A 15656-nucleotide genomic window follows, 5' to 3' on the forward strand; every position below is an offset into this window, starting at 1 on the left:
GACTCGAAACAAATTAACGCTAACTGTCAACCGGCAATTATGAGTCGGTAAACAAACTATGTAGAATTGTAAATGAGCTGTATTATTTCATCTCTAAAATTAATAATAATACTCATTTAGCGTTGTGAATCATGAAAGTGAACTTAAATCGCATAAAACGACTTTGATTATTTCGTTTAACGATCATTTTAAATGGTTTTATACTGCTGACGCCTACGAAATCTGTCAGTTGCACGAGCTGTCAAGAAACTTTCATTGCTGTGAAAGAAATTTACAGCCCGGCTACGTTAAGTGAAATTTTAGTTGCGCAACTCAAATTGTTTGTTTATTTCGCGTTTAGACGTGCTAAGTTGGGTTTCACATGAGTGAAATGAGTGTTTGACAGTTGCTGTTAAGTGAAAGTTGCAATCATTTAAAACGCCTTTAAAAATTACCAACATGTACCTTGTTTGGGAAGCCTAGTTTTTGCTTAGTTTTTGAAACCCGTTCAATAAATTTAATTACTAAATTTTTACCAAACTCGGTGTACTAAAAAGCTGTACTAAAACAACGTATCAGTCAGCGTGTTAACACGTTCCGTACCAAGCGTTTTAGCACAATTTTTAGTACAATTTTTCAAATTACTATTTGTTCATAACTTTTGTTAAACCGATTGTTTTCGAAGGCCAATCAAAAACTTAGCTTCCCAAAAATTTATATAAAATATTACAATAATTTTTATGTTGCATTTTCATTTATTCATGGGTCAAAATCTTATTTGTACTAAAACTGCTGTCACCCATATTTGGGTGACCCGGTACGGAACGTGTTAAATAAATCTGATTCATTACAGTTATTCAACGTCTTTCTTCACTTTTCCTCTCCCAAAGACATGCAATAAGAACAGTTCCGGAAGTTGCCATGCCCACATGAAAAGGTTCACATCTGTTTCGTTCCTCGGGCGTAAGCGCGCCAGAATGAGTGACGTTTATGATAATTCCTGCTTGCGGATTAATCCGTAACGCTGCAACATCAGCAGTCACCCGGCCTTGGCCTGTACGTGTCAGCTCGGGGACCGTGTTTCGTAAGGCTTCCATGGCTCGCCGCATTCCGTTGGCATCATCCGGTAGCCAAGCGCTTTCTATTACATCTCGCTAGCCGGAACAAATCCTCTCCCCACCTTTCACGAATCGGCGGGCCACCGTATCTGTGCATCAACGTAGAAGGAATACGGCGTACGGCGACCATTGAATTAATTTTCAAAGAAAAAAAAAGCGTCCCCGATCGGTTGGAAGGGCAAAATTTAGCAACGTCTGCACTCCGCTTGTCTCTGCACATTTATCAGTGCATGATGGAATAAGCCTTGCGCCTAGGCTGGGTTTCATTGGAGTGTATTTTCGGCTGCTGTGTATCCACGATGCGTGGTGTAACACGCCTCCACCGGGGAAAGTAGGTCATTCCCGAAGGCAACACTCACCAGAAGGGAAATGAATTCGGAGGCCGCTCCGTCGCCTGCAAATAAGGGATGTATCCTAGCGTCCCGGTTGGGTTATCCACAATTCGCATGTGTAGAGGATCCCTATCTACGGAAGGATTATTCCCAACAGCGAAAACTGTAAACCGTTCGTTGTAGTAATGACATCCCAGCCTTTCCAGATCTCATCCCACCGTTTGGTCTCCTATTCTGGTCGCCAAATCCCTCTGACATTATCTCTGGCCCAACCGTCTCTGAACTCGGGTGGGTCGAGTTTTTTGGTCGCTAAGGCAGATTTCACGCGAAAATGGCACCGTTTACATACGAATAAGGCTTACGGATGAGTGATACCGTCGTCGGATGTTTCGTTCCTTTTGGTCCGGGCCGTATCAGGAATCCACCCACTTTGATTCCATCGGGTCATCCATTTAAGATTTAGCATAAGCCTTTTGACAATACTAAAGCGAAGGCGTTGGATTCGTTCCGTGAAGAGGCTTTCAGGAATCGGATTGCCGGATGTAATATTCTTCGTAGAATTTCGTTGTTGAAGCATGAGCACTAAGATTTTGTACATTCCTGTTTTGTTCCCAGAGGTTTTTCCCAGAGTTACTATTTCTAAGTACTTGACTGATACAAACTTATTCCCGCACTTTACTTTAACAACATTCACGTACTCTTCACCGATTCTCTGAGATACTTTAAAATTTCCTCTATGTGGTCAAGAACTGCAGAGGCTACCTCAAATGAATCGATTGCACCATACCAATTATAGTCCCTCTCCAAGCAAGTTCAAGAATCAACTGTTAGGAGCACCGGAGTCACTGACCTGTGAGTGGCTGATTGCATCGATTTTAAACCCGTCCAGTGGGTACTTGAAAAACTTTTTTAACATTCCCGAATGCAACTGAACTAATTATACTGCTGCAAACCCCGTTCACCAACTCCCATTGAGATCGAAAGCACTTATACACATCGAGAGTGGCTAGTGTGCTGCACTCTCCCCCCTTTGGAAGCTTTGGTTGCATATTTCGCGCACGAAATATATGGTTGCATATTTCGCGCAATTGAGCTATTTTTGCTTGAAGTGTTCGACGAACAATATTCAAACCATTTTATTCAATTTAAATCGTAAAGCGTGCGTGTTTTTCGATGGAAAAGGTTCGCATGAAAACAGAAGGGGGAAAAATGCGGTCAAAATGCTGACATCGTAATGTTTCGTTGTAAATTTTAAAAACCAATTAAAATTCACCGCCAATTGGACGTGGGTTTATTTTTACATTGTTTGAACCAAAGTGAATTCATTTAATTTTCGTTTCACTCAGATTTACATGTTTTATTTATTTCTCTTACAAGTCGTTGAGTTTTTCTGTGATAAGTTGTTTTATAGAATAACTAGCATTTTGATCAGTTGTGGTTTTTGTGAGAATTCCCAAGTCCTAAGTAAAGCTGTGTTACTTGTTGCCATTCAGTGTGTACCCAATCCTAATACACGTCTTGAATGTTCTATTGAATACATTTCGAAACGCGCTCTTCTGACGCGCCCTCGGTAGCGTTGGTCGATTGGCATCGCACAAGCAAATTGCATCTAATTTGCATGGACAAGACGCACAAGCAAATATTTACACTTTATCGAGCAAATTGCCTCTTTTGGGTGGTGCGCTCTTCAAGCGGCTTGCAGTTTTGATTTGAAATGAACGGAAGGATGGGAGCTTGGATGGTTCGGTAGCACGCAGTAGTTAAACAATGTTGCGCTCTTCTGATGCGTTGGAACCAGCGAAAGGAGTTGCTCACAGCATCTGCTCATCTGGCAAACGTACGTACGTGGTTGAATGAGTAAGTTTATTCCGGGAGTTGTTCCTGTGCTTGTCGAACTCCGTGTGAATCACGAACGTGGGTAAGTCCTTGAAGTGGGTGACTCATTGAGCAATGGAAAGCGCTTGTCCCGCTTCGATTAGCCTTCAGCCCTTTCTCGTCTATCTTGTTCGAGGAATCTTCCCCGGAGTTCAGGCCTAGGTGGCTCTGGGTAGGCTGCTAAGACGTGAACGAATGTTTCCTCTTTGGGTCCTGGACACTATTCTGCTTGAGTCCCACGACGATCCGTGAGCGATAGCTCCCTCACGTACCCAGCCCATCGGCCACGTTCATTCACGAAGATTTGCTAGACAAAATTTTAATTAAATTTATCGCAGTCTTCACAGTGCAGTGCTTGTTTGTTAGAATTTCAAAGGTACACCTTCGCAAGACGCATTCTGGTTAGTGGTCGCCTTGCAAGAACTTCAGTCCGCTACCAAAGGGGGGTAGGGTTGGGGTTGGTGTTGGACAACGGTCTGGAATAGTTGCCATCCATGTACGGCATCCACATCGGACATCCTTCAGCGCCGTCCAGCTGTAAACGCAAGCGGGGCCGGACGATAATAAATTGTTCAACAAGGAACCACCAACTTCGCTGCCGCGGAAACTCGCGCCGGAGTGGGATGTGTGTTCCGTTCCTCGAAAGACGCCGCACGTTGCAAACGCTGTGACTGTGAGGATGTTACTTGCTTCCGTGCGACGGCAATCGTGATGCATCCAATCGTCGGTAGGAGTCAGTCATTCGTGGTGGCACCTTCTTTCCGCTCGCCCGGAAGCGCACATCCGTTCGCCGTGAACTCGGCCTTCGCAACCGGGTTTTCCGGGCCCGCCGTACGCCGAGCTCGTGGGAAAACAATCGGAGAAATGAAGCCACCGTCTCGAACTTCCGTCTGTCACAGCGGGAAGAGTGTTGCGATTTGTAACGAACGTGATCACGAGAGAGTAATGTGATTCCTGAAAATGTTTTCGTACGATGAAGTCATTGTTTTGATTGAGTTGATTATGATTACTACCAGGTATCATTTTATTAACTAATGCCAATCAGTAACATGGTTCTTCAACACGTTGACTACAATGGCTATCATTTTTGATAGCCAGCTATCATTAGTTCTAAAACGTTTTTGCCCATAGACAAATGAAAATGCAACTTAAAAATTAAAGTAATATTTAACATCTATTCTTTGGGAAGCAAAGTCTTTGCTTAACCTTAAAAAAACCGTCGGTTTACTTAATGTCAAAGACAAATATTATTAAAAACGATTGTACTAAAAAGTGTGTCAAAAACGCACGTCACCCAAAACTGCATGACAGCGGCAATTAGTTCTTAAAAGTTTTGACCCAAAAATAAGTGAAAATGCAACATAAAAACTATAGTAATTGTTAGAGACATTCGGGAACTGCGAACCCGGACTCGCTCTAACAAGCACCTGCCAAAGATGAGGAACTTTGTGGCTGGAAAAATGTATATAAAAGAGCGGAAACAGGCTACGGGTCTTTCAGTTACAAACAAATTGTGTAATAAAAAAACGAAGTTTTGATTGCTTCCCAACCAATGTTGAGACTTCCTAAAATTTGTTAATTTTTTACTTTTGTTTGTAACAGTAATATAAAAAATTATTGTTTGGGAACTTGGGAAGTTTTTGCTCTTGGCCTTCGAAAACTGTCGGCTTAATAAATATCATTAACAAATTTTATTAAAAAAGATTGTTCTTAAAAAAATGTGATATAAACGCTTGGTAGTCAACGTGTTAAGAAGTTTTAGCGTACCTCATTAAATATATTGAATAATTGTATGATAAACTCTCATCAGTTTTCTCGTAACCTAATCATAATGAATGTACACGATACTTTTTCATTTGTTTTTTAACGTTATTCATTGTATTTTATGCATTGCTTCGTTGGCCAAAAATAGTTCTCTATCATACGAATTCCGGAAGCAAAGTATGTGTATCAACGAACCGAACACATCCTCGTTGGGAGAGGCGAGAATCATTTTCCTCGTGTTTGCATGCAAGTCCCACCGGGTCAGATGGCAGATTGTTTAGTTTTCCGGCGGCTGCTTCGGTTTGTTCTATTGTATCACTTCTCTCCTCCAGTTAAGTCGTCATTTTTTCCTCCGTTGGAACGGATGACGTTTCTTCCGTCATGATGGTTTTTACTATCATTTGCATTCGCTTAACCGAACCCCCAGCCCGGGGGGACGAGGTGAAAAGTGGATAAGAAAACGACGATGCACACCATATAAATGTGTCACGGGGTGAATGCATGACGGCGCGCTGGCTTGATACACCCGATGCACGTCAAAGAGAAAAAATAACGCTTGAAAAGTGTTGTATAGCCGCTTGGGAGGATGCACGCCTTAGTCGTCGTCGTGGAAGTGGAAACTTTTATTTAAGTCGACCATTTTTATCCACCACGTTTTCCTCCGGGTGGAGGCGACTGTGTAGCGTTATGCTTTACATTTTCGCCCCAAGATATCCCTTTTTTTACTCTCGCTTGCAAGGGATCTTTTTCACTCCCATGAGACTGCAATTAAACGAATGATAGGTTATTGTTGCCATTGTTACCACTGGGGGATGTGTTTGCGTGTTTGTGTCTCGTGGGTTTCTTTTTGCTTTTGTGCGAACAAGGATGCAATTGTGGTGCCACCGTTTTGTTTCGGCACCCCGGCACGTGTGCAGCGGACTGCGCCGAACGGAAAAACGTCGCAGGAAGTGTAGCACAGTGTCGTCGGAACTGGTGCAGAAGATGGCTATGTGTATTAAGGATGTTTTTATTGTTTTGACGGGAGAGGCGTGGAATGTTTTCTGCTTGTATGATATGGCCTTTGCTTTGGAAACGTCGAGCATATGATGATGGTGGAAACGTGCGATGGATAGATTTAAGCGCTCTACAAAGTCCTTTATTTTCCATGTCCGGATTGTCGGTTGTGTTGGTTGCGTTTATTGTCTAACAACTATGTGATACTCGTCTGCAAATAATAAAGTCGCAGCTTAACAGTTTTCTGTTTAGATTTAAGCTGTAATTCAATTCTTCTCCCCAACGATCATTTCGTTTCGCACACTTTCCCAATTTACGAGTCAGTTAAAATGCTGCTAATGATGTCTGACGGTTCCGACTTTTCTTCCCCAAATTTCGAAAATGTTGTAACATTATTTTCAACCCTCGGCCCCCTTCCTTCAATCCCGGTAATTAACACGTTTTATTGCCTTCTCTATGCTGTAGATGGTTTTAGTAGTGGAAAGAAATCTAAGCCAGCGTAAATTTATCACGCTCGCTGTTTTTTCTCCTTCCCTCGATTTGTTTAGATAGAGGGCAGTAAGTAAAACTCATCGCAACGGTCTTTTTTATTCTTGCTTGTGTTTCCCGCGAGTGGAAAAAAACGGTTGGCTGGCGGTTCGTTTGATGAAGAACGAATATGCCCAATTTATTTACTCCCGGTACCCGGAAGTGGAAAAAAACCCGTCTCTGGTTTCCATCGTTCCCGCTAGCTCCACTTCGGGCCAGATTCTTCGTTATCGATTGGAAGGTTGGTTGGTTGTTCCAGTGAGAAAAAGGGGTACGTAGCGGTAAAGAAATTAGAAGGAAAAACATCGAGGCAATTCCTCCTTGGGGCTAATGGGCAATTTACAGCCGTTTTCCCTGCCCTGATCGACCCTGTATGTGTTTGCGTGATTGGCCAATTCCATTGGATCATTCACGCTCGGATATCCACGCCGGACAGACAGAGGCGGTATTTGGGAATGCTCTCGGTTTGTGCATTACGAAATGCGCACGATCGAATCGCTGAAAGTGCCATAAAATACGCATCAAACGGAAAACTCGCCCTAATTCAATTAGGTGTGAAAGATACGGCCGAAGGCATGATATGTTTTGGAAATTCCAGCAGCCCCGTTTTTCCCAATAGGTTAGCCCCCCCCACACACACACGCTCCACGAGGGGCCGTCTCTGAAGTGCGGCGTGTTTCTCGGTTTGACGGATGGAATGGTAATGAACGCGCATCCCAAAATGCCGAACATCTCCCGTGTGGCATGGTTTTCATTTTTAATTGATTTCATTTGCCCCGGCGTTCGAGAGTGGCGAAGTGGTGGATGGCATCTGGAAGGCATCTCACTTTGCTGTCGCTCCTTCTCTTCCCATAGACTCCGTGCTTGGAGTTCGAAATTCCAAGTTTGAAGAGACCACTCGAGGGTATTCCAAAATGGATCGATGTCGATAGCTTCCCCGAAGCCCGAAATTCCCTGAAGCGATGGTACCGAACTTTGGTACCGTGCGGTTTCCGATAAAGTTTGCATCGAACAACTTTCAACTCACGTTCGCTAGTTCCGCGCCGGAGGCTCTTTCTGGGGGAGTAGGAACTAATTTGTGTCTGTCATCTTTTGTGGTGACTATCCCAGCTCTGTTACACCCAACAACAGTTTGTTGGAAAATTGACGCTCGGTGGTTTGCTTAGTTAAATGTATTGTTGAATAGTTATTTATTTGAACTATTTTGTTAGAATTTTAATAAACTGTCTCACAGACCAGGCATGTCAAACATGCAGCCCACGAAACAATACATCACGGTTTGAAACAATACAACGAAAGTTCGGATACTTGAGTATTGGATTCCGTTTGAACTGCGAATTCCAAAAGAACTAAACGAACGTCAATTTGAACAATTTCTATAAGAAAGTGACTTACAACATTGATCCATATCACGCCGACAAGACAAGGCAAGCAAGATTTTTACAGAGAGCAAAAGATTTACACAGATTGTTCGAGACAAGTGAATAAACAGTGTTCAATAAAACAAACATGAACAAATGAACTAACTTCTAAATAAAATAATAGATGTAGAACAATAAGTTAGCTGTAGTATTAATTCACCTTCACTTTTCTAAAATCTGTATCAAAAAGTATAACAGTATTGAACTGCAACATATATTTAAATAAACTTGATTGGAATACGTTAAAATTTGGAAAACGATTGATGAAGGAACCTTCTCTTGTACTCGAAATTTTAAATTTTACAAGAAGTAATATAATATAAATAAAAGGGGGAAGACTTAATCATAATTGTTTGTTAAGATAAAACCACGCTGACATATTTTCTTCGATCCAATCAGTTATACGTTTAGGCCCGCAAACCTACTTTGGATGGAAATGTGACTCGCGAGGTCGAACGAATTTGACTTCACTGTCGTAGACAATAAACTAACACCTCCGACAGCTAACGATTAAAGGTAGATTCCCGTGGCTATCGATCCGTCTTCCATTCATATCTGAAACCTTCTGTCACTATCAAATCTCGTCTTTGATTTTCCATCGCTTTGCGAGGTCATGATTCCATCTTGGGACATTTTTCCAGTTTGCGCCTCATTTAGCGACGTTTATTTCTGCTTCACCGAGGAATCGAAACTGTGTCTTTTTTTTCATTGTCATCAACTTTTATCGACTGGCAATTTTGCTACCATCCTTCAATCACTGACCATCGGTTCCATTCCGACGTCTAGCATTATCTCGTCCAGTCTCGTTGGTGTGAAGCCAAGAAAAACGTATTTCCAATCGTCAGCCAGTGACGGCTTCCACTTATTATCATGATTATCGTTGCCTCGTGGTGTTTCGTTTTTCATCCATTGTTCCACTTCCACCTACCGCAGTTCAGTTCCGCAAGATGGCACCCGGCACTCATTGTAATCACACTAATCCATCCGGCATATACCGATGCCGGCCGGTCCAGGCCCGGTGTTTTTTTCCCCGTCCTTCGCCAAAATCCCAACGCCCCAGATGGGAGATCATTGTCAACGTGCATGACATTCATCTTCTGACCGAAAGTTTTCCGAGACCGAGCTAAGGCGATTGGTCGAGTCACTGTTCTGGGGTTTTTTTTATCTCCGCTCAGATGGATCCGCGGGGACAAGGATAAACACAAAAGATTATGCTTGCTTGCATTTGTTTTTGTTTTTTTTTTTTTTGTTGACCTCCCTCTCGTTGCTAAAACCGTACTGTTTCTGTTTCGCGCGTGTCTGGCGATGACTTACAATGTCCTGGGAGACAAATAAAAACGAACAATATAGACGCCTATGGTCTTACGGCGTGATGAGAAAACCCCGGCAGGTGTAAGGTTTTGTGATTTAAAAAGAACAAAAAAAGCGAGGATCTGCCACCGGCCGTTGGGCCGAAAGGTAAATATAAGCACAGTCGACCAAACACAGCGCAACAGCGATGGAACCTAAACAGAAGCAAATGATAAGGACGATGAAATTCGTTTATATGCCGCCGGTTTTGTATCTCCTCCCAACATCCTGCGGTTAAAAACGCGCGAATGGGATTTAATGATTGTTTTTCAGTGGCCATGGTCATTACCCAAGTTTTTGTGGGTTTGGTTTTCGATATCTTTTCTGTGGAAAATAACGCAAACGATGAGTAAAATTATTATTTCTCAATGGTCGTTGCGTTCCTGGAAAACATGATGATTGGAAACCTTTTTTAACACGTTGGAAGCCACCTCACTCAAAAGTGGGTGACAGTAGGAATTAGTTCTAAAAAGTTTTTGACCTATACATAAATGAAAACGCAACATAAAAACTATAGTAATATTAAAAACAAGTTCTTTGAGAAGCACAGTCTTTGCTTAGCCTTCGAAAACTGACGGTTTGACAAATGTTATAAACAAATTTTATTCAAAAAGATTGTACTTAAAAACGTGTGCTAAATACGCAACGGAAAAAGTTTCTTTTCTTATTCTGTTTTAAATTTAGCAACTGTTTTACTTACTGAGCACTTTATTTACTGTCGTTAGATAATCAAATGTACTGACTCATACTATGGTTGGTACATTTCTCTTTGCGTTAGCTTAAGTCGATAAAACTCCTTTAAATAGTAAAGACTGTTTTCATAATGCAATTTTCTATCCGCCCCTCGATTGACTTTTCCTTTCCATTAGAAACAGGATAGTAGAAAAACTTTGCTCTTTAAACTAGCTCACAAGGCAGCAGAGCACGAACATATTTAACGATGTATTTGTCTCTCACCTTTTCTTCCAGGAACCATACGCACCCTCGCCTCGCTGGATCTGGAGACAAAGCCGAGCTACTGGTTGACGGTCTGCGCCCAGGATCAGGCCGTCGTGCCCCTGCACTCCTGCGTTCAGGTGAGTTGTGAAGTGTTCTTCGGTTGATGGAACTTCTTATCTCGCCGTTCCCTTTTTTCCCTTCCGCCAGGTGTTCATCGAGGTGCTGAACGAAAACGACAACGTCCCGCTGACGCAAGATGCCGTCTACTACCCGTCGGTGCCGGAGAGCAGCCCGGCGGGCGTGAAGGTGCTGCAGCTGGTGGCCGAAGACCGGGACATTGATCTGTACCAACAGATTTCCTATCGCATTACGTCCGGCAACCCGGAGGGTTACTTTGCCATCAACAGCTCGAGTGGTAAGTGATGGTGGTGGTGTTTGTGTGCATCCAAGGTGTAACAGGATCGAACCTGTCTCTAACGAGCAAAAAATGCATCCGAAGGAGTTTGCCCGTCCGTATAGTGCACTCGCCTAGCAGTTTTAATTACCATCATCCAGCAGCCCAGCTCTCGTCGAATGAATAAACGTTCCATTGTAAACGAACGACTTCCGAAGCCATTCAGCACAACAATGTACTTTTAAAACTCAATTATTTTCACATAATTATCAAAGAAGTGAATGATATCGTCGGTGCCATGAATAGAGATTGATAATATTATTCCTAACCTTAACGGATTTGTAATGTGTTAGTTTGCAGCTTGACTGATAGTTGTGAGAGTAATTTAAAATAGATTGACCGTAATCGATGAAGACTTTACCGTTTCCCTTCAGGGCTTTACCAGGGATCAATTTCGAGAAACGATACATTCACTTCAAATCATGGTTCACAATAATAACACTTCTAATGGACGATATCATAAAATACTAGTACTTCACTTTTGTACAGAATAACATCGCCTTCGGATCTTCCCATGGTTTCATTTGACATTATTTTGCTATTTGTTAGCAACTTTATGTATGTAATAAACAGGAACTGATTAACTTAACATTTACTCAAAATTTTATAATTTAACCTTACGATACTTACCCGCGATAAATTATCGTAGCTATGTGTTTTCTCTTCTTGGAAACAAATGTGTTGGTTAGTTGCTCAGTTAGTTGTGTTTCCTGGAACCTGTTCGCACTGCGTTGTAGTCGCAAAACTATTCACAAAATGTGTTTTAATTGATATACCTCACCCTTCCATTTTTCTAGGATTAATAACAACCACCGCTCGGAAACTGGACCGTGAAAACCAACCGGAACATATTTTGGAGGTAAGTTTCACTTCAGAGTAAGCGGGCAACGTGATGAGCGGTGTTTTGTGAATGTTTTCGATCAACAAAAATAACAGGATGAGCAGTTTTGAAGAGCTAAAACACACACAGTTTAATAGGGCATACACTTTTTTCCGGTACAATTTGTGCTTATCTACGTTGTGTTTGCACTATGAATATGTATGATTCAGTGTGATTTTCCCTTTTTAAACTGCAGTTTTTCTATTGTGTTCTTAAGCTTATTGATATAATTCCAGTTTGAGAAAAATCCTACCAGAACATTATAAAAGCATAGCCTTACGCCCGGTTGCGAACGACTTTTTAATGATCTCTTTGTTCTTCGAACGAGATCGATCCATTGTCGGTAGTTTGGAGCAGTCCCGATCCCGAGTCCTGTGGGTAATAATTTTAGTAATGAACAAAGGTGCGTATGAAGCGCAACTCGATGTAGCAAGAACGAGCATAAAGTTGAAAATAATCCACCATCACTCAAAAAATGCCTTCCGTGCTCCTTTTTTTTTGTTATTTAAACCACGAGGACGGGGCAGCGGGAGTCGAGAAAATCCTGTTGACGAACCATTCGGGCGGGCACAATCTCGGGCCGGTTAATGGAAGAATGGTTGCGATCGAACCTTCCAACGGGGACAACAACGGGTGCGGGGGGTGTGGGTCCGTTGCTCATTAATCATTTCGGTGGAAAATTAATTTGCCTCCCGCCGGCATCATGCGGACGGACGGGGGGGTCCAAAAAGGCGGTCCGGGGATTTTGCGTGATGTGCTGACGTTTGCCTCCGTTGTATCATTTTAATTACAGGTCCTGGTGATGGATAGCGGCGCACCGCAGCTTTCGTCGACGACGCGCGTCGTCGTGCAGGTGGAGGACATCAACGACCATGCGCCAGAGTTCGATCAGAAAATGTACAAAGTGCAGATCCCGGCGAACGCGAAAATTGATCAACCTCTGTTCCAGGTAGGTGCTGAAGAGATTATGTTTTTTTTAACCAAACCGTCTGTAAAAGCCCCACCATTTATGTATCTTCTTTACTTTGAAATTCGTTGCATGAGATAAACCCATCGTGTCTCTCACCCCCCTCCCACGCCATTATCGCGCATGAAAAGCATACCTTATTTTCGGGAACATGTTGTTGGTGGATTATTGAATAAATATCGGCAAGGACACCGCCTCCTGTTTCGTTCCTCCTCATCCACACATAGCAACCGAAGTTGTACTTTGGCATGCTCCGGGAAACACCCTATTCACTGATCGTTGCATGACCTACATACACATACATGGCGCCGTGCAAACCCAGCGTAAAGCGTCACCATCTATTAATCATCGCTGTCATCCGGTTTCGCTTGGTTTCGAGATGATTTTATTTGTTTCATCCGCGCGAACGTTGGCTGGAGTGCATTTTAATGTGTTCGTTTTTTCATTCTCCTCTTTTAATCGTGCCCTTTTCACCCACGGTTCAATCGTTTTCCACGTATCATTTCCCACGCAAAGGCCGCCTGTACACGCGCCTATCTTCCACTGAAGCATGCAGTGATGCCATCTGACTTTGCATATGACGACGTTTCCGAAGCGTTGGAGTATTTTCATTCTTCGTCAATCGTTGGTTTTCTTTCACATTCATTTTCATAAGCTCCAATGTGGAGTACGCTTTCAGCCGACTCTTTATCTAACGATTGAAAAGGATCAAAGTTTGATGCTCGTGGGGGTTGAAAGAGTACTACCGCTACGACTTTAAAGCCTCTCTAAAACATGGCGTGTAGGCTAAAAGACAGTTTTTGCTGCCTCAATCCAACCAAATCTCTCCACGCCAGCTGATGTTGGCACACCGTGAATTTTCGAAACCTCCCTGCGAGAGAAGCGTCGAAAAGCGACTGCCAGCAACGGAGGGGCATGTGGGATTAGGTTTATAAAGCGTTAATCCTTTTCGCGAGGGTGGCTCGGGCCAAAGTATCGCTGGAAGTTCGTGGTTGAAAATCGACCCCCGGTCGCGTCGCAGCTTGAGTTCGGGAGTTAGGTGTTTCGGATTCAATCATAAAATAGTATTCCTGGTAACACCTCCCGGGGGTTTTGGGACTTTCCTTGACGAACGAACTCCTCTTGTCTTTAACTTTCGTTGAGCCAATTATGCGCTCCCACGATGCGTATTTTTAGTTCTTTCCTGCCGTGCTTCGGTTTCGTTTCGCCTACCTTAAGTAATAACTCGCCTTCATCGGCACCAAGTTCCTGGAATTCGGGAACTTCTGACCGACTGTAAATCCCTCGCCTATATCAAGGGCCCCGGATCAGCGTAGCTCGGGGCGATGTGTTTGTCCAGCGACCGGCAGCTCAGCATGCTTCGCTCATTAAAATCTCATTTGGGCGAACATAACAACATCCAGGGGGTTTCGCTAGCTCCCTGCTTTTCGGACGTGATCAGCACCGAAAGCCACGGCATCCGCCGTGCCAGTTCGCCATCAAAAGGTAACACTGCGGCATATATTCTAGGGCACAATTTGATGGGTGGCACGGCTCTCGACGAGACCCGGTCCCGAATCCGTCGATCCCGGACCTTTTCCGTCGGTGTCATTCGGTGTCGAAAAAGCGGTGTGGTATGCTTTTCCGGTGCCAATCCCCCCCCCCCCCCCCCCACCAGTCCCATTTCCCATCCTTTTTTCCGCGAAGCATTGGAAGCCGCAGGAGTTACGAATTCGAAACCATTGTGACAGCTCCCGGTTGCGACCGAATTTTCCCTTGCGCATGCACCACGCTGCATGCGAAAGACGAATGGATAGACATGAGTTCTGATTTTCCGGAGCCTTTCCCGGGGAAAGCCTGACCGTGGCTGCACGATACCGGGAGCGGTGGTCATGCGCTCCGTTCGGCCACACAGATTTCGAACACACGGCTTGATCGTGACGCGTTGATACCGTTCCAGGGGGGATGAACATGGCACTCGCTAGTTTATGCGAGAGTAGTTTACGTCTGACGTTGGATTTAAAAGCGATTTGGGTCGGAATAGAATAGAATATTTGTTCATCCACCTGTCCACAGGTTGGTTCTCCTAGTGGTTTGGATTTATTTGTGGAAAAGCCTAAAAGGACACCAATTTTATTTTTGACAATTTTTGTTTGGAGTAAGTTTATTCCTCTTGTTTTTTAGGTAAGTCCTACAGACTCCTTTTATGTCCTTTGAAGGATATGTTTAACTCCAAACATTATCCCTTGTTTCCGACAACCGTAATCGCACTTATGTCACATAAATGTTGTTCATTTCTCCACCCCTCCTGGTACCATTTTCCTTCCAACTCGATGATGAGTAATTCAATCAACTTGGGTAATTAATTCCTTCCCCTTACATTCCTCCATCCAGACAACTACACGGTTACCACCCGTTCCCTTGTCCCCGCGCGTTCTTCATTAAGTAATGAGCGATGAAACGATGTGCACCAACGAACACAACATCGCATAGCATCACCACCGAGCGCGCAATGATTTATCGCCGAATGTTATTGATGCTGTTCGTTCCCTTGAAGTATGCTTCTGTTCGTGTTTTATTGACCTTTTTTTTCTTCCACTTCGAACTTTTCCTGATGACAATTTCCTTCGCAAGTACAAGCCACCCCCTAAAATGGACCCCCGGTTTAGTTGTGTTTCCTCGCTCGGTTTTCTTGTGTTTCAGTCCCGGTGGTGGGAACTTCGTTACACGGCCGCCAGTGGTTGTGTGGTGTGAAGAAGATGGAGTGTCTGGACGGACGAAACTCTTTCTGGTTTGATTAATTGAATGATAAAGCGACCCGGTCACCCGGTACGGCGGTACGATCTGGCACGACAGTTGAATTTCAATTCTTCTCCGTGCGAAAGATGGGAGCCAAGAAGCATGGAAGAGCAAGGTTCGCACGAGAGAAAGAGAAAAAAAACCGAGCCCGATTGTGCTTTGACACGGGCTCTTGATTTTTGGTGTTTACGTCACCAACGACCGGGCGCCTCCATCGCACGAACACAACCATCGGTGGTCACGAGGGGGGCGATTGATGCTGCCGGAAATTGTTG

The 15656-nt window shown here is 43.7% G+C and overlaps 1 protein-coding gene across 1 annotated transcript in view; it reads left to right on the top strand.

Moving 5' to 3' along the window:
* LOC131265570 (fat-like cadherin-related tumor suppressor homolog) overlaps positions 1-15656 on the top strand; it is a 199511-nt gene that overhangs the window by 146653 nt on the left and 37202 nt on the right. Inside the window, exons 5-8 of the mRNA XM_058267860.1 lie at positions 10333-10439; positions 10510-10717; positions 11554-11615; positions 12430-12585. Of these exons, the coding sequence (XP_058123843.1) occupies positions 10333-10439; positions 10510-10717; positions 11554-11615; positions 12430-12585 (533 nt within the window). The remainder of the gene's footprint in view (positions 1-10332; positions 10440-10509; positions 10718-11553; positions 11616-12429; positions 12586-15656) is intronic.

This window comes from Anopheles coustani, chromosome 3 (assembly GCF_943734705.1).
Source record: "Anopheles coustani chromosome 3, idAnoCousDA_361_x.2, whole genome shotgun sequence".
Lineage (NCBI taxonomy): Eukaryota > Metazoa > Arthropoda > Insecta > Diptera > Culicidae > Anopheles > Anopheles coustani.